Here is an 18,934-nt window from a genome sequence, read left to right as displayed (position 1 = left end):
TAGAGATGGTGTTGCAGAACACCAGGAATAAATTAAAGTGCTTGAAAGAATCAAGGAAAATGCAGGGAAAAAAGCAATAGAAAAAGACAGAGTGCAAAAACTTAAGGATGAAAATAAGATTTTAAAAATTGCAGCTACTAGGGGTTGAGACAAGGAGGCACAAAAGGAACAATGATAACGATGATGAAAAAGAACAGATGGGAAAATAGAGGGAAAAAAGGCAGAAGGAACCACACTTGAAACATTATCGTTCATATCCACATTTGCTAGAAAGCTGTGTGTTTTGATTTATTTTACATCCAATTGTACAACTGGGCATCTCGAAGACATGAGCATGACACATGTACAGTGTAACCATTGTTATGCAAATGATGTTTATTTATAGAATTATGTACACTGTATTTACTTTACAATTTTTCTTCAGTTAATTTAAAAGACCTACGCATGCAAAATCGGTCCACTTACACATTATCCGAGTTCGTAAACATTCATAACGCTTTGCTTAGTTTTTTGGGCTAGAAATATGGCTTCAGGTCTTGGTTTGGAAAACCTGTGACAACCACTGACGAAGTTATTCAAATAGTTTCCAGTTAAACGAATTGAATTTAACAAAGTTCTATTCATGACGTTGTTTTTTTTAATGAAATGTTTGCATACAATGGGGCATGGGTATTAAAGTATTCAATGCCACATTCTTTTCATTGTCTTGGGGGCTCATTAAACAAAACACAACTTCAATAATAATCAACAATAATAATGAGTGAAGAAAAACCATCAGTACCAAATACTTCATTATCACTTGACAAAATCAACTTCTGTTAAGAGCAAGGGTGTTTTTAAATTGGGACATTTTTCATCAATAAAGTCCATGATTTTCAAAATGAAATTCACGCAAGCGAAGTGGAGGAAACCATTTGTTTATAAAAATAGATAATAAAAATGAAAGAAAAGAATTTTTTTTTTTTGGTTTCATCACAAACCTATACTTGCATACCTTGTACATACTGAAAGAAATTGTGATTAGTTACCGGTACAATAGTATCCGACAAAAACCAACACTTCAATCAATCAGTAAGAATCTTGTAAAGAACTCAAAACCTGGACTCGGCCCGAGTTAGACTTTTAGTAAGTGAAATTTATGGACTTGGTTTCTCAATTAAAACTCAAGGTAGTTGACTTGATGTCGAGTGTCAAAAATAAAATAAAAACTGTGGACATTCTACTGTAAACACTATTCGTTTAACATGACATGAGCCTGTTGTTTTCATGGAAAACAGGTTGAAAAAAACTTGAAACTTGGTAGAAACATCGTTGGGGAAATCGCTTGTTCTAATCAGGAATGCATGATAATAGGCCTTTCAATGGGGAACAAAGATGTTAACAGTTTTAAGAGTGCTCCAAAATGAGGCTTGAAATTCAAAACCACACAAAAGTGGACACTGTGCTCTGTGGACCAAAAAATCAGCTGCTTAATTCAATTCAATCACACTTTAAAATATCCCATAATAAAGATCTTTGATTTATTTCAATTGTGCCAGACCAGACATTTTCAAACAACTGCAGCTTGACAAATATAGTAGGAAACAAATCTGGTTGGTACAAAAAGTCAATGCGTGAGAAGCGCTCTTCAACAGATAACTGATTTGGCAAATATTTGGTGATGGGAAGTCACAATTTTTAACCAGTTCGCAAAAGTTTTCCCAAAAGTCAGATCGGAAGACTGAAAAACCCGCAACGACAGAGGCTGGAAAATATCTGTCAGCCAGCCACAGCCACTGACCGAGGCCAGAAAAATGACTCTGCAGTCCCAGGGTAATGGCTTTGACCTGCCTGGCAGTGCGGTCAAGTGAATATTAAATACGTGCCTCGGTCCGTTCTTGTCAAAATAAACCCGACCTCAACTGGTTAAATTGGATATTGAACAAGCTGCAAGAACCATACTTCTTTTGGTTAACCAGACAAATACGATAAAAATACAACTGTATGAATTATTTGCAACATTGCAGTGTTTTTATTATTATTTTTTTTTGCAGTACTACTGAAGTTGGGTACATTTCGTGACGATTTCAAGGTTCTTGATAACTGTTAATATTAATGGAGATATGCAATGCAGTTGTTTAACAATAACTTGCAGGAAGATTGTGAACTGTTTGGAAATATACTGGCGTGTTGCATTGGTTATTTGACTCTTTAGAATGAGTATGATGGGCTTATATTTTTCATTATGCAAGTGAGAAGGCGCAACAGAATGTAACGTCAGCAATATAAATACATTAATGTGAACATCCATCTGAATACATACCCACATATAATAAACAGTAAACACAGCCTAAGCCTTACAATGAGGTCACGACATGGGGGTCCAAAACAGCTGGACACAACATGGCAAACCGCATACCAGTGCACGTGTAAATCAAGCACAAACGAACAATGCATCGCTGCATGAGAATATGGAAACAACATGGAGGTTGTCATTACTTTGTCTATTGCTTTTTTTAAGTTAATAATAGGAAAATGCCTCTATCCTTCAACGGGGAAGTTTTGACTTTGGTGGAATTCTCTCGACTGGAACACCCAACCATATACAGTACATGCTCACACTCGAAGAAAGAAAACAATTATCAAGGCTGTGAGATCACTGCAAATTCTACTCACAGGTAAACCTAGATAACTGCACAACCACATGACATCCACAGAATTCCCAAATCTAAAATGTGAGGTGGATTTTTTCCCAACTTTGAAACTTGGCAAAACAAGAACTTACTCCAGAATTAACACCACCAGGGGCAGATCTAGCTTTCAGGAAACCAGGGGTTGATAGGAGGGGGGGTTGAGTTAAGGCGTCTCAAGCAGGTCCCCCACGGATAATTTTGAAATCTACGACGCTTTCTCCTGCATTCTGAGGCAATTTCAGAACACATTTAGGAAAGTTACTGTCTGAGAAGTATCTATGCTTAGTTTGAGGTATGGAGTGCCATTTGGTCTTGTGGTGAAATGGCTTGCAGTTTGATGCACGGGACCAATTTTAAAAATACAGGCATACCTTTCTTATTGTTGCACATATGGCCTTGATTTTTAAATCACATGAAAGAGTGATGTTCAAGGGACAAACTTTACGCTAATTTTTTTAAAACTTTGATCACTCCTCTGAAAATCTAGGTTGAAAAAAGTGAGTTGAAAGTTGTGGTTAATTTTTCACGCTCTAGTGATGTCCGCATGACTGAACACACAATTTGGTTCCGGGGAGAGCCAAGTCGATATCAGGAAAAGGTAACTGTTGGAGAAGAACTAGAAAACTGCTGGCCGAAACATCGTCCGTTACTGGGATCCCGTTTCCAGACTTGTCGTGCTTGAAGAACTAACGGCTACACTGGAACTACTGACGCTGTTTGCTGTGGCTATGCTGTTGTTGGCAGCTAGGTTTTTCCGTCCGCCGACGGGTAGAAGGTAAGGTTGTTTGGCTAGGGTCAGGACGTCCACCCGGTCTTCCTTCTGGTAGACTAGGCACTGCCGGATAAAGTCCTGGATGAGGAGCAGAAAAACATTCATGTGATATTTAATGCCAGGTGATGTTGTGTCCACGGGCAAGCCACTTCACCCCAACTTCCCTCTCACCGCACGTGAGTATAAATGGGTACCAGTATTAGCTGGGGAGTAACCTGCGATGCATCCGGTCTTTTCGTGCCAAGAAAACTGGAGATAAATGCGACCTGATGGGCCATATTGGCTCGTGACAGACTTTACTTGCTAAACTTTACAACATTGTTCCACCTTGTGTTTATTCACTGATAAATTCATAATAAAAAACAGAGTGCTTCGGTGGTCTGGGGCGCTACAGGGAGTAATAGGCAGGGTGGTTTGGGGTGGTACAACTGAGAAGAGATTATTTCTTTCCAGCGATGAAATCAAGGGATTCCAACTATGGTCCCAAGAGGTGGATGTAGAGGAGAATACCACGTCACCAGCCTGCCCGCTATGACAGAGACTGGGTTCCCCTTGAGAGTTTAAATAGCGAGAGTGTGCCCATGAATTTCTGCAGGATTTTGAGGGGTGTAGTAAATGCTCCTTGAAAATTAAAACAAAAATGGCTAGAGAGTTGGAGTAGATCTCGCTGAGGGAGAGCACGTACCTTTGCCTCTGAGCTGACGACTGGCTTGGTTGGGAACTGAACCTGGGTGGCTTTGAGAATTGTCTTCTGTTCCAGGATCGACGCCTGGGAGAGATTGTGACCGAAGGGCTGGAAAGAAACAGACAGTCATCGGGTAAACAAAATGTCCATGACAAACACGCCTTGTACGTATCTCTTACACATTTACTGAGATTTTTTTCACAATACTAAAACCTTGTTTATTTGTGGTATGCCTAATCCCACGTAAAGCACAGTCAGTTTATGAGTGCAGTACTCATCCTAACAGATTCCAACAAACCCTGGTGTTGGAGTTTGACTGGTCGGGGATCGTTAGGGTTAGTATAATGCACCTAGACAGTATACTTCACTGGTTAACTGGAAAGAAATAATCATGAAAAGATTCATGTCGTGAGTTTTGGAGTTGAGAGGGACTCACCTTCTTTCCATACAGACACTGGTAGAAGATGATGCCTACAGACCATACGTCTACCTTGGAGGATATCTTAGGTGGTTCCTGGCCGACTTGGAAACACTCTGGTGGCAGATACCTGACATTAGAACAAGTTGATGAGAGCCGTGTCAATACAAGGCACCATGGCAAAAATGAAGAAAAACATTATACATTTAAGGCCATTGTTTTTAAAGGGAATGTACAACATTTGCTTTTACTGCAATTTTCAAAAATACTTGGATTTGGAGGATTAGTATGTTATAGAAAATATTGTTAACTGACTTGCTTCACGTTTTGGGTTCGGAGATGCTGGAAAATCCAAGAAAACCAACCATGTTCTTGTAGTCTGGTCCCCTGACCCACTTAAGATGAAACGGAGCAGCTAATAGACTTTGGGGAATTGTAAGGCTAGAGAATCAGTCTAGCTGGCTTGTACCATTTCACAGGTGAAGAAACAATTACAAAGAAAATGCGGAATAACTCAATATGAAAAATTAGGAGCAGTTTTTGAAAACAGCCAGTTTTCTCCAATGCTGGTCGGCCGAGTTTTCTTGAAAATGTCAGCACATCAGGAGCCACGATTTTACAGGATGCTTTAGACTGTCATTCCTAACAATCCAGTAAGGTATTTCGTGATAATTTGCTCATCTCGTTTTTTAATGTTTGCAAATGTTGCATCTTCCCTTTAATTGCCCTACCCAGCACACACAAAAGTAACGGTGGTTTTTAATATCCAGAACCACAGGTTGTTAAACTAAAAGCCTTGTTTCAGCACAACAGCCAGAGCAGTATTCCAATTGTTTGTTCATAAACATGATTATAATGAAATTAAATAAATTACAAAAAACGAACATTTTCAATTTGGTACGTAATTAAAATTGGATGAATAAAAGAACGAGTACAAAGTGCAGCAAAAATATCCGAGGTATAAGATCAGAACCTTGAACAACGTTGTGCCTTCTACATGAGTCTCTCATCCAACACGCACAGTGCAACTTTATGCAAAATGAATTTATTCATTATGCAAATGGTTCATTCATTATGCAAATGAGTTCATTTTTACACCAATCAGTGAGACTCACCAGTATGTCCCCGCCCCTTGTGATGTCAGGTCCATCCCGCCTTCCTGTGAGTTGAAATGGTCATCGTCCATGATCTTGGACAGGCCGAAGTCGGTGATCTTGATTTCACCGCTGACGTTACCCGAACTTAGAAGAATATTACCTGGAACACGGATATGAAATGACGTGGATATTACCATTGAGGTATGAGACTATCACCGACTTGGAGTTACTTGTAATTACATAACTGACATACAGATCCTTGTCATTTGATTGGTGGAACTCACATCATGTGACATCCGTTAAAGTCCCAATCGCCCATGGGGAATGGGAAATACTATTCAACATTTAGGATCGTTCTTGTTCCAGGACGAGGTATTTGTGTGCAAATGCATGCTGGTGTGCACGTTCAGCGTTGCGCGTAGCGTATATTGTTCCAAAGAGCCAGCGCTACAGAGTTGGGTTCAAACATTTTCGTGAAGGGGTGGTTTGGAAGAGAGAAATACATTTTTCCACCAATTTTGCCACCAAAAAATGTCACGTGATGTATATTGCTACTGATTGGTACTTGGCTTGCAACATAAATTTACTCTACAGTCTGTTGGTACGAGCAGCATGATTTGGTGGAATGGGTGGCTTGTGCGTAAAGCGCTCGCCTCTGACCAAGGTGACCACGGTTCGAATCCTGGCCGCGGATCACATGTGAGTAGAGTTGTGGGTTGGTTCTCTCCTGTGCCACGAGGATTTTTCCCCCGGGCCCTCCGGTTTTCCTCCCTCCGGAAAAATCAAACACTTTTGATCTCAGGCTGTGCTCCGTGGTCATATATGGGTCGATGTGGCCGGCAGCTGTAGGCGCCGTTACGTGCCAGCGGCCCGACCACGTTGTAGCCACGTCCTTCGCAATTCAGCATACCAGCTGCGAGCAAGGATGATTAGCCTCCCAAATTATTATTATTATTATGAAATGATAATTGCCCTGGTATTGGTGACGGTTAGTTACCTGGTTTGAGGTCGTAGTGTATGACTGGTGGCTTTCTCTCATTGAGGTATTTCAGAGCTGATATGGTTTGCATCATGATGGAGCGTGCCTCCCTCTCCCCTATGATCTTGTGCTGCTTCAGGTAGAAGTCGAGATCGTTGCCTGGGCAGTATTCCAACACTGTGCAAAATCTGCAACACGGAGAGAAAACGTAGTCAACGCAGGTATTCACAAGAGTGTGCAACCAAGAATTTGTTTCAAAGAGGCTACCTGTTTTTAAACTTCATGCTTACTTTTATGTGTGTAGTGTGTTACTCATTTTAGCTTGCCTTGTCACCTACTTATGTTTCTCTGTCGAATTCTGTAACCTGTGGTGTCTTTTTAAATTGCGTTTTGCCCTTCACTGAAGTGACTCTCAATACAGAAACCAGTATAAGCAACACTGAAAGTTTAAAACTAACTTCAATAGTGGCTTTTAGGTTTGAACCCACCTTATATTAGTTTATGTTGGGTTCAACCCTTCACTGACGTAAACATTTGGAGAAGTTAAAAATACTATGAAAATTTACATCTCCCTGATGTCAAATTTCATCAAAGTCAGTGTTTTACTTACGAATTTGAGTCGATTTCAAAGACATCGTAAAGCTTGACGACTCTTTGATGATCCAAGCTTTTGTGAATTTCATATTCCCTAAGTGCATGTCTGAAAAGATAAATCAGAAAAGAGCAAGTAATTTGATGTGAATTCATAAAAGGGAAAAGATAGAACATAAAGAAACAATTTTCTTTGAAGCTCAGCAGCCACAATGTTAAGACAAATGTTTAAAGGAGACATTCAAATTATGGGAACGGAATTGCCTCTTGATCAAGATATCCGTTTACAAACTTAAAAACACTGAAATAGCCAACAAAAATACTTTCCATATCAGTACACTTTTGTGGTCTTTAAGAGTGCTTAATGAAATATTCTAGCTTGTTTTTAGAGCTCCACATTTACTGACTGTTTGAATGATGCGGTGGCAATCTCTTTTGAACTTGACAAGGTGGTATCACAAGAAGTCCAACATATATTAACCCTAACCCCCTAGGCCATTGTTGCTTACAACCATCCTCAATCCTCCAAAATCCTCCAAAATTTTGCAACTCCGCCTAAATTTTTCAAAATTGTCAGACAGTCCTGCCTCAAAATGCATTCATCCTCAATCCTCCAAAATCCTCCTCATCCCAAAACTTTGCACTCGTGTTTAAATGAAGGATAACCAACGCCAAATCCTTCAAAATCATCAGACAGTCCTGCCTCAAAATGCATTCATCCTCAATCCTCCAGAATCCTCATGTGCTTCAATCACCATTCATCCTCAATCCTCCAAAATCTTCATGTGCTTCAATCACCATTCATCCTCAATCCTCCAGAATCCTCATTTGATTCAATCACCATTCATCCTCAATCCTCTAGAATCCTCCAAAACCGCCAGGAGGATTTTGGAGGAGTGAGGTGGGTTAGGGTTAATGATCATCCTTACTTGATATAGTTAGCTTTCTTATCCTCCTTCCATTCCTTGTTGAGTTGATGTATCTTACAGGCAACGTATCTTTGCTCCTTCAAATCAAAACCCTGAAAACAAAAATTCAGAATATGATTCTATTATTGGAGAACAATGGCTTTCTGATGGTGGCTTTTTCTTACTTCTTGAGAAAGACTGCTACAAAAATCTTTACGTCTAAGATAGTTCAAGGCAATCACGGTCTAAAAGAAAGGGTTTAAAAAGTACAGGGTGAGTAAAAAAAAACCAGGAAACCCAAATGTTGGGACCGTTGTTTTAGTGAAGTTCTGCATGTAGCACTTTCAAAATCTAGGATACAAAAAGCCCAATTCATAGGCTTTCTTTTAGTACAAGAATCATTCAAATCACTCATGCACTTTTCAAGTTACGAAATTTTAAACACAACCACCGTTTTAAAGTTTTGTCCACAGATCACAAGAAGGTAAGTGTTCCTTCAGCAAAACGAAAACAAATCACATAGGGATGTGTGTGAATTGTTTTTGTTCTGCTGAAAGAACGCACACTTTTTTGTGACCGTGCACAGAACTTTAAAACGGTGGATGTGTTTTAAAGTCCAGAACTTGAAAAGTACATGAGTGATTTAAATGATTCTTGTACTAAAAGAAAGCTTATGAATTGGGCTTTTGCATCCTAGATTTTTAAAGTGTTACATGCAGAATTTCACTAAAACAATAGTCCCGACATTTGGGTTTCCTTTTTTGACCCACCCTGTATATATAACTCAGCAAAGGGGTCAGAAATTATACTTCTTGGCAATTGATAAATTTTCACCAGAAAAACGCAGCTGCTAAGTGAAACTTTATCCATGCTACGTAAGAAATAACAAAGCAACGTGTTGGAGCACTGACGAACAGGAGTTCCTACTTTTACAAGATAACTTCAATTCAATTCAATTCAATTCACTTTATTTTCCACATAAAAAAAGACGATCAGAGTTAAATGTATACAAAATATGTGGATGGGGATCCCTAAAAAGCAATGCTTGTCGAGTAGAGATAGAACTTGATAGATAGTAACCCTTATTTTGCAAAGAAATTACTTTTATTTTGTGCTGAGGAAAAATCTGAGCTTGGTAGCAAACCGTGGACTCAATCTTACTTTATGTACTTCACTGAAGCCCCCTTTGCCAAGCAGTCCCAGCAGCAGGTAGTGATTGTTGAGTGTCTGGTGCTGGTTGAACCGTGACTGATCCTCGTTGTGGATTCTCTTCAGCTCCCGTATATGCACGTTGCGCTCTCGCTCTAGCTTCTCCAACTCTGATTGTAGATCAGCCTCCTCCTGTAGGGAGAGGAGCCAGGGATATTTACATAATAATTGTATAAATACCATCTTGGGGTATTAACCAGACCGAACTCAACCCATCAAAGTTCAACAGCTGGGGCCAATTTCATAGAGATGCTTAAGCACAAAATTTGCTTAAGCACAAAAACGTCTTGCTTAATAAAACTCCAAAACTCCAAAACTCCATGCGATTGTTATGCTAAGTAAAACAACAGCTAAATACCAGTCACAAGCAATGTACATCACATGCAGTTTTGGCCGGTAACCTAATTTTACTAAGCAATGTTTTTTCGTGCTTAAGCAACTTTTCTGCTTAAGCAGCTCTATGAAATTGGGCCCAGGTCTTGTTTAAATCTGTTGGGATAGGTACAGTACCCCTAAACAGATGGTCTTTTACACTGGGGTTGGCATACCTCCAGAAAGTTCAACAGTGTGTGTGTACAATTTCCCATGTGGGTATTGGAATTTGCCTGAATGGGTATGGTTCCTAGTAAATTAAGCTGGGGAGTTAGGGTTAATGTATAAATTTGAAACAAACAATCTACCCAAAACTATACATTCGCTATTTAACAAAAGTCGGATATTCATTCTCATAATACAAGGTCAGCTTCAAACCTTCATCTCCATAAACAGGCATGCAACTGGGAAATCACAAAAAAAAAGGAAATTCAAATTTTTTCACAGACTTTGTACAGTGTTTTTCTATTTTCAATGGCACACATGGGAAGTAAAAAAAGAGGAAATCAGCTGATCCGAGGAAAAGTTGCATGCCTGCATAAAGCTAGAACATCTCTTTACTTATCGACTGTCAGAAACCAAGGACCTCTATTGTGGAACCACCTCAAACCAATGCCTATCGTTAGATCACTGAAGCACTTCAAAAACTACCTGAGATGAACTGAGATGAAGTTGTGCTTGGACTGGAGATGAAATTTTGATTTCACTTGTCTGGGATTTGGGAATTTGTCTTGGAATTTGATGGAATGATTCTGTTGGAATGGACTTCCAAAATTGTTTTGGGTTTTCATCTACAACGTTACCTTTCGTAGCGATGCTAATCTGAGTTTGAAGATCTCGTCTCTCTCGTAATACTCGAGTGGCGTCATGGCCGGCTCGGCTAAGGGTTTGGCAAAGACGTCGTCGGGCCCGTTGGCCATGGCCGCCTTGGCCTTGCTGGCCTTGGCCGTGGCCGACTGGGGCGTGGGCGGCTTCTTCTTGGTCAGGAGTTTCCGTTGGTGCTCGATCTCTTCCTTTTCTTTGCTTAGCCTTTCTTGTTGTCTAGATTACCATGGGGGGGGAGGGGGGAGACAAAAGAACGGAGTTAAAATTGCACGTGTTCAAATTATTTAATTGTTTTTAAAAATGGAGATCTTTAATTTTACATATTCTTCCTGAAGTTGTATCCTGAGAATAGTAAAGATTTTAACTTTAAGTAAAGGGTTGAATAAAAAAGAACACATCAGCCCAGATACCTTATGGCATATTTCTCGGTTCCAGCCTCCTAAATCAGACAAAATCACACAGTAATAACAACAAAGGTCTGTTATTCTTGCTATCGAGTGAAACACAACTGATGTTTATACTGCCTGTAAGGTGTTCTTAAAGGGAATGTAAATCATTGGCGTATGCTGTAAATTTCAGAAATGAACTATTTGAGGGGTTAGTATAATAGATCAAATATTGTTACAATGACAAGTTTGAAGGTTTGTGTTCGAAAATGCTGGAAAAACCAAGAAAAACAAAAAATGTTCAAGAAGTCTGGTTCCCTGACTCCACTAAAATGAAACGAATCAATTTATAGATGCTGGAAAATTGTAAGGTAAGGAAACCAATCTAGCTGGCCTGCACCTGTTCATGAACAAGTAACCAATAGCAAACAAAATTTGGACTGAAAAAAAAATGGTAAATTTTGAGCAGTAGTTGAAAAATAGTTAGGTTTTTCCAACAGTGGTCGGCCGACCACCGTTGGAAATGTATACAAAATACCACTTTTCTTGAAAATGACTTCACACCAGGTGCCATAATATTACAGGATGCTTTAGACTTTCATTTACCAACATCCTAGTAAGGTATTTCGTAAAAATTTGGTAGTTTTGTTTTCCGATGTTTGCAAATGTTGTATATTCCCTTTAACATTTGGCATGGGTAGGGTTAATGGCAAATATCTTCTTTTGGGGGGGGGGGGGGTGAAGGAGGGAACTTACTTGATGAGATCTGTGAATGCGTAACCATCTTGCCAGGTCTCCACAAACTGTGCCCCTTGCCTCTTGGTGGTGAACTGGCCCAGTCTTAGCCGATTCTCCATGCTTTTCCGCCGCGCCTCCTTCATGTCGATGTCCGACTTTGGGAAAGAAAGACAAACATATTTCACTTATAAAAAATGGAAATCATCACTTCTTACATGTTGTAACTCATGTTACCAAATGTCTTCACCTAAAAAGCAATTGTTGAGTTAACGACGATGTTTTAAAAATTTGAGAACGGTCATACAAAAGCAACTCCAGCCCTTTGTAATGGTTGTTTTGGGGGATATAAGTGAGGTGATATAAAAATCGGCATGAGCCCCCACCAACCTTCTCAATGAGTAACTTCTTCGTCATGCTCATGCCCTTGGCCATCTGTTTCTGCAGGACTTCCAGCTGCCTCTGTGCTTCTGAATGAGTCTACATATTACACGGGAGAAAAAAAATGGAAACAGCTTTATAATTTAACCTATCACATGTTGAAAAGAAAATTATGAAAGACTTATGAAACTGTAACTACATGTGCAGTAATTAAAACAATAACAGATGATTTTTTCAGTAGTTATCATGTAAATTTTCAAATTACTAATATTTTTGTCACATTTAAACATGTTAATCAATATGAAAAATATGAACAGAGCAATAGGTCTCGTTCAAATGACGTCATTTCCTACAGACCCTCCACGTGCATCGGCATTTTGAGCATCAACTTGCATAACGCGCATCGGCTACATTGTATTTCGAACACATTTCGAGCAACAAGCGCGTTAACCTCGACAAAAAGTAGCATCTGACAATTAAAAAATTGCAAATTCACCTGTTTTAATGACTGGATAGCCGTCTGTGATTCCCTGATACCGCTGGTTACTTTCCCTTCCAAGCTGTAGATATCTTCCATTGTCATGATGGTCTGCATCCAAGAAGATAAACAAACAGTGCAATGAGAATGAAATTGTTTCAGGAAATACAGTACTTCCTTGACTAAAGCTAGCTTCACAGATGAGAATCATAAATCTTTTTCTTTTCTTTTTTCCAGGCATCCATGAACACAAAACTGTAAACAGGTCAGTGGAACGATATTGGCTATAAAATGCTAACCCCAAATCCATCCATTTCTGAAAATTACAGCAAAAGCAAATGTTGTATATTACTTTTAAAGCTAAAGTCCATCATTTGCAGCCATCCGAAAAAGTAACTGGCGTATTATTGTTGAAAAACATACTTGGTTGAAAGATGGTAAGTGGACTAAACTCCCTGTGAAATTATTCTTTCTGGCAAGCTATCATTTTGAAGTAATCAACGAAAGAAGGCCTTTCCAACGGTGCGTCTTAAGACGCACCGTAGGAAAATTTAAATTAGTAGTTCGTTTTGTTATTCGGCGCAGCGCGCGCAAGCATTGGCACAACGCACAGGCGCGCGCGGTTGCTATAATTCGTCAGTTCAGTGCGCGACATCGCGTATAGCTGCAATTCAAAACAATTCAAAACATGATTCAGCAACTTTTGATTTGAAATTGAGATCCTAGAATGTTGTTTTTCTCAGAATATACAGCTGAAGCTGAGCTGAAACTTCATCAGGTTAGTTGTTCAGCATCCTTCATTTGATTTTGAACACTTTTGTTGCCACAAACGAACAAAATGCACAATTACAAATGATGGACTATGTCTTTAAGCTTAATCTGCCAATACATACCTGAGTGGCGCATGTGGCCGTTTCCCTGCGCGGCATCTGCGATGGTGGGTAGGACATGGTGGACAAATCCACGTGGTTTGAGCTGCCGGATGGGGACGGAGGATACTGATAGAAAAAAACGAGGTGGAGAAAATATATCATGACAAACTCAGTAAATCTAAATTTCAAGGTTTCCCTCCTGAATCCAACAGAATCTGACCACAGTATACAGAAAAATGTCTGCTGAATTCAACAGATTCCAATAGAGAAGCATGCAGACTGCAAGATCTGAAAGGATCAAACTGGAAGCACGCATATAAATTAAAATACAAATGCTAAAATTCAAATACAAATGTGGCCTGCTGCACTTAACAGTATTTTACAACAGTAAGCAAGGCAACCTGCTGTATTTCTGATTTCAGACAGAAATCTTTGAAATAAACACAACAATGTTTAGCAATTTCAAACACTTTATCAAACTAATCTATCCACATGGATAGATTGGGAAAATACACACATTTTACAGGTTCAAGTCTTGATATGAAAAATTTATCAAACTCTTGCTCTATAAGTGTTATTTTTTTTTGCCAGCCAGCCAGACACGCCACCACCTCCCACACAGTGGCGCTGGAGTTTTAAAACACAGTAATGACAAATGGAACGACTTGGAGGGAGCTCATTAGCTTCAAAAAGAAAAATCACAGCATTCCTTGGAGTGTGAAGCTGCTCACCCCTGTAGTAATGTCCATGCCATTTTACGTACCGAAGAACATTTGGAGCAAGGGATAAAAGAGCTGGTTTCTTACCACTGACTGAGAGGCGGAGGGAGATCTTGGCAATAGGACAGGGTTCTGAGCTCGGCCGGGGCTGTTTCCCGTCGTCTTGAAATACTCGCTGATCTTCTTTGCATTGTGACCGTGACCTGAAAAAGTTACAATTAAACACAGATATTTCAACGGCACTGACGAATGAAGTCTGCAAGCGACTGCAAAAGGTTCCTTTTTTGTTCAAAGTACAGCACATAGCCTAGAGACACAGGTCACATGCCAAAAGCATGCCAAAAGCAAATCGATTTCCAGATGAACTTGAGAACACTTGCAACATACTCTATTGCTCAAACTTTTTCTATAAATTCTTAACAAATAGTGACAAAAGAATGGCAACCATTCAAACAGGCCATTACATTGGTCCCCCTGTGAGGGACTTGGGATGGACTTAACTTCATCCCCAGTCCAAAACTTCAATTCGAATTTAATTTTAGAGCAAAGCAAGAGCATTGCAACTTTCTGCCTTTTATTTACCTCCGCCAGAATTCTGATCGTGATTTTCTGGTAGTTTCCGTTTCCTTCTCCTGTCCTTCCTCTCTGGTGTTCCAGTCGTAGCTGCCCGCAATGCCTGACAAGACAGGGGAACAAAATACCTAGCAGTTACATGCATGTTGGGCCTCCAAATGTTTTAACCCTAACCCCCTAGTACTTCCTCAGGACTACCCTGATAAATCCAACAGAGTCCGACCGGACTTTCCTGCTCAATCCACTGTGCCTCATTTTCAGTTGTCTGCTGAATCCAACGGAGTCCAACATGGCGTTATATTGCGGTTCAGTTGCCTGCTGAATCCAACATTTTGCATCAGGAATGTACACAAGGGGTTAACTGCTCAATCCAACAGGCTCCATCGGGTATGTGACATGGTAGGACTCTGTTGGATTCAGCAGGGTTGGGGAATTAAAAACTGACCGAGTAAACAAGTTAATGAGATAACGACGTGGCAAGAAAGTTTTGAAATGTTCAATAAATTCCACATTTTATATTTTCTTGGCGGAGTGCGGTATGAACTGTGATATATGGGATAATGTAGCACGGTTTGTCACCACGGATTGACCAGTCAGGATCGAGGATTGACGTTTGCTTGAAGGTAAATGGATTTGTCTGTTGGCCCACTATCTCACAAACTAGAAGCTCTTGTACGTAAATCAGGCCACAGCATGCCATCTACTGTCGCTGCACGGGGTCCCTACCTGAATATCATCCTCTGTTTGCGGACTGTGGCTGCCCGCGCTTTGACTCGAATCGTCGTCGATGACAATCGGTGGCTGGCTCCGAGTCCCCTTGAATCGCGCCTCCAATCTCTCGAGCCGCTGGGGGTCAAAGTTCCTGAAGTCTTGCATCATGCCTGCCGCACAGACGCCTGGATATGTTTGGGTCGTAGGCTACTGATGAGGACAGCCTTTTTACATTCTGTTCGGTACAGTGGATAGGGAAAAGCAATTCATGGATTATGAACGAGTACATTTCCTGTGAAAAATGTTCAGCGGTGCAGTCAAACGTCGGTAATAACCTCAATCAGTAATTGTCATATTGTCTATTTCTAATTTGTTTTTTAGAAGAAAATACCACCAACTCGATTTTAATAAATAAATGAAATTAGGCCAAACGATTTACAAACCAAAGTTTAACCCTAACTCCTAAGGTCTTTTACTAAGTACTGGACCAATTCCGTCAAAATCCATCACTGACCCTGCTTCACATAACGCATTAGGACCAAATCCGCCGAAATCCACCACAAGACCACCACTGCTATAGGTGGATGTTGATGGACTTAATACAGATGACTTGCCTACCAAAATCCCCAAAATGGGAGAATAGATTTTGATGGATTTGGGGATTTTAGGGTTAAAAAGCCCTACATAAAATAAAAATGTTGAGAAAGGGTCATCTTTGGTTCAGCTGCAGTACATCGCTAAACGTAGATAAGCATCAAATACCTTAGTTTTTACAGCACCTTTTTTTGTATTCTGCAATAGTTTCGATATTGTGCTTTTTGAAAGTTTAACTATTTTGGGCCATTTTGGGCCATTTTTTTTTACATTGCTGTTTCACGGTTACCGCCATCTTTACAAAAAAAATGGGGGAGGGGGGTATTACAATGAAATACGTCCCATCATGCTCAGCTACAATTGAATGATGGGACGTATTTTCATTATAATGCCTCGTCAAATTACAAAGATGGTGGTATCCGCAAAACGGGTCATGTAATCAGTGCACAGCCAGCTGTGTTGAGCGAGTAAAATGTTGTTGTAGCCTACAACATTATTATGTTGGTCATTTTGGGTCATTTTTTCCAAACTTCTCTAAACCAAATGAATTTATCTTCACATGCAAACAAGACTGAAAACTTCCAATGGAAAGAATGTAGTATCCAGATGCCACTTTTTTGGTTGTGTACAAAGTCTATGGAGAGTTGAAAGTATTTTTTGTACAAAATTGGAAATGTTTCTCACTCTCAGACTCAGTCCAAGATTCATGTCTTTTCAACATTTTTGTAAAATGACTGACCCTCATTGAGATAATATATGAACAAAAAAGTGGCGTCAGGATGCGACATTCTTTTCCTTCCAATTTCCAAAATTGAACTGTCCTGCATCCTTGAGCATGCTGAGCTGAGCAGAGCATGGCAAGGAAGCATGGCAAGAAAGTTGGGCATGTCATCTGGTCATGCATGTTGATTGTTGGAATTTTAATTCTAAAAATAGAAATCAGACAAGAAAATCTCTAAACAATCAAAGAATGCACAAACTTAAACATATTGCATTTATAGCGTCAGTGTATGTAATACTCTTGATTTTCAATAAAAAATCAGGCTAGATACCAAAACAAAAATCACCCTTGTTCAGAAAATCGGTCTTAGAAAAAAAATCCAAGATGGCGCTTTCCTGCAACTCAAGAGACGTAAACATCTTTCCATCTTTCCCAAACTAAATTCACACGCATTCTATCGAATTTCCCCACAAAAGTAGCCAAACACATCCGAAGAATAAACCACGAAATTCTGATGGTGAAATCTTACCTAAAAACGGGTGAAATCGGCAAGGTTTTCGTCGACGAAGACTGATGTTTTCGCTTTAGCGTGTGGATATGTCACCAGTCTCGGCCGGTCGGCTGACGTCACCGTCTGCCTCGGCACCTTTCGGAAGTTTTCGGCTGGAAATCCTTGAACTCTGCCACCGAAACCAACCGTAGCCGGGTCAACGAAAATCGATAGCCAGCCTTGGGATTTGAGTATTTCCGTGACGTCATCGTCCCTCCCAGAAAAACCAACTTTCTGGCGGGTACAAAAAGTGTGGAATTCCCAGAAAGAAAAAAAATATGGCCGGGAGTTTGGAATCTGAAACTGTCTGTTCATGATGTTGAGATTGACATTGAGCCGCGCCGGCCGGGCGAGAAAGTGACGATACTACGTCACATTGGCGGGCGGGGAAACTAGGTCAGATATGATAATTAATTGGACGGGCACATAAATGCACCTGCGAGGCATGAGAGACATGGGGGCACATGGAAATCCTTTACCTTGAAAAGCTTTCGATGTGACCAATCAATATATATCTATTTGTTGGAACCTCGGGGGAAAAAAACTCCGACTGCGGATGTGAATCAGGGGGTACGTGGGATGCGGCGCGTGCCCACCCGGTCATTACGTCACTATTATTTTATTAATAGATCTAATTATGACACTGAGTAACATTCTGGTAAATTTCAAGGGAAAAAAGTCTAAACTGACCAACTTCAATTGAAGTGATCAACTTCATTTAATAGGTTAAACTTTTCAGCTTGAGTTTGGTGCTGGTTTATACTTCAAAGTGAACGTAATTCGATCATCGAACATTGCTGTAGTGATTCCACGGGCATGCGAGATTAGCAATCGATTTGTACGAGTTTACACAGACAACAAAATTCACTGGCATTTCGAGAGGTAATAAACATTTTTTCTTAATTTAGTATTCCTAGATTAATCTGTTTATTTATGCTAAAGCTTGCTTACATCCTCCGAAGCGATTTCAGTTCGACTGTTCGACGAGAAAGGAAATTTGATTTGTCGATTTAATCCCGTAAAACCGAACACAGGCAGGAGTGAGCATATTTTATGAGCTGCAAAAGGAAGCTCGTCACAAATAAATTCAGATATACGGAGAAGTTGAAAATTATGTTTAAAATACATGTATCATCTTGCCAAAGTGATACAACTTGTACTATAAAGCCATGTGCTTGCGTTGAGTGGGTGCATGCAAGTCTAATCTAAGTTTTTGATTGTATGGAAGGTTTCGTGTACGTTTTACGCGTGAATATAAATTAAGTCAAAGAAAAAAAAAGGGAAATCAAAGAAAACACAAACAACCTGTTTTGTTAATCTTTACTTCTATACTTAAAGGGAATGTAGAACATTTGCTTTTGATGCAATTTTCAAAAATGAACAGATGTAAGGTGTATTTCTTGAGTTGCTGATTTTAGAAACTCAAAATCTCAGGGGGTGGGAGGGGGGGTGGGGGCGACTGGAGGGGGGGGGGGGCGACACGATTTCATGTGGGGGGGGGGAGGGGCCCCCACGCCCCCCCCCCCCCCCCCCCATGGCTACGCTACTGCGTGTATTTCTTGAGTTGTTGGCCCCAAATCGAGTTTGGTGGTGGAGATCGAGACCATGATAATAGAGGGCGCGCCACATAAATAGTGGTCTCGGCAACGCATCAACACGGATGCTGCACAACTGAAGAAAAAGAAC

At 40.2% G+C, this 18,934-nt stretch overlaps 1 protein-coding gene across 1 annotated transcript; it reads right to left on the bottom strand.

Annotated features, from left to right (window-relative positions):
- Window positions 1-250: 250 nt before the first annotated feature.
- Window positions 251-17,347, bottom strand: LOC119719294 (serine/threonine-protein kinase tousled-like 2). The gene is made up of 17 exons (XM_038188699.1): window positions 17,228-17,347; window positions 15,399-15,618; window positions 14,682-14,775; window positions 14,187-14,302; window positions 13,402-13,506; window positions 12,527-12,619; window positions 12,040-12,129; window positions 11,671-11,807; window positions 10,507-10,744; window positions 9,284-9,463; window positions 8,144-8,235; window positions 7,234-7,323; window positions 6,642-6,811; window positions 5,663-5,804; window positions 4,566-4,677; window positions 4,130-4,237; window positions 251-3,522 (listed from the first exon to the last, which is right to left on the bottom strand). Exons 2-17 carry the CDS (start codon window positions 15,549-15,551, stop codon window positions 3,319-3,321), a joined length of 2,124 nt encoding a protein of 707 aa, XP_038044627.1. The 5' UTR covers window positions 15,552-15,618; window positions 17,228-17,347; the 3' UTR covers window positions 251-3,318.
- Window positions 17,348-18,934: the final 1,587 nt, after the last annotated feature.

The sequence above is a fragment of the Patiria miniata genome, unplaced genomic scaffold (genome assembly GCF_015706575.1).
Source record: "Patiria miniata isolate m_02_andy unplaced genomic scaffold, ASM1570657v1 HiC_scaffold_8, whole genome shotgun sequence".
Taxonomy (NCBI): domain Eukaryota; kingdom Metazoa; phylum Echinodermata; class Asteroidea; order Valvatida; family Asterinidae; genus Patiria; species Patiria miniata.
This window is presented reverse-complemented; position numbering and strand designations above follow the sequence as displayed.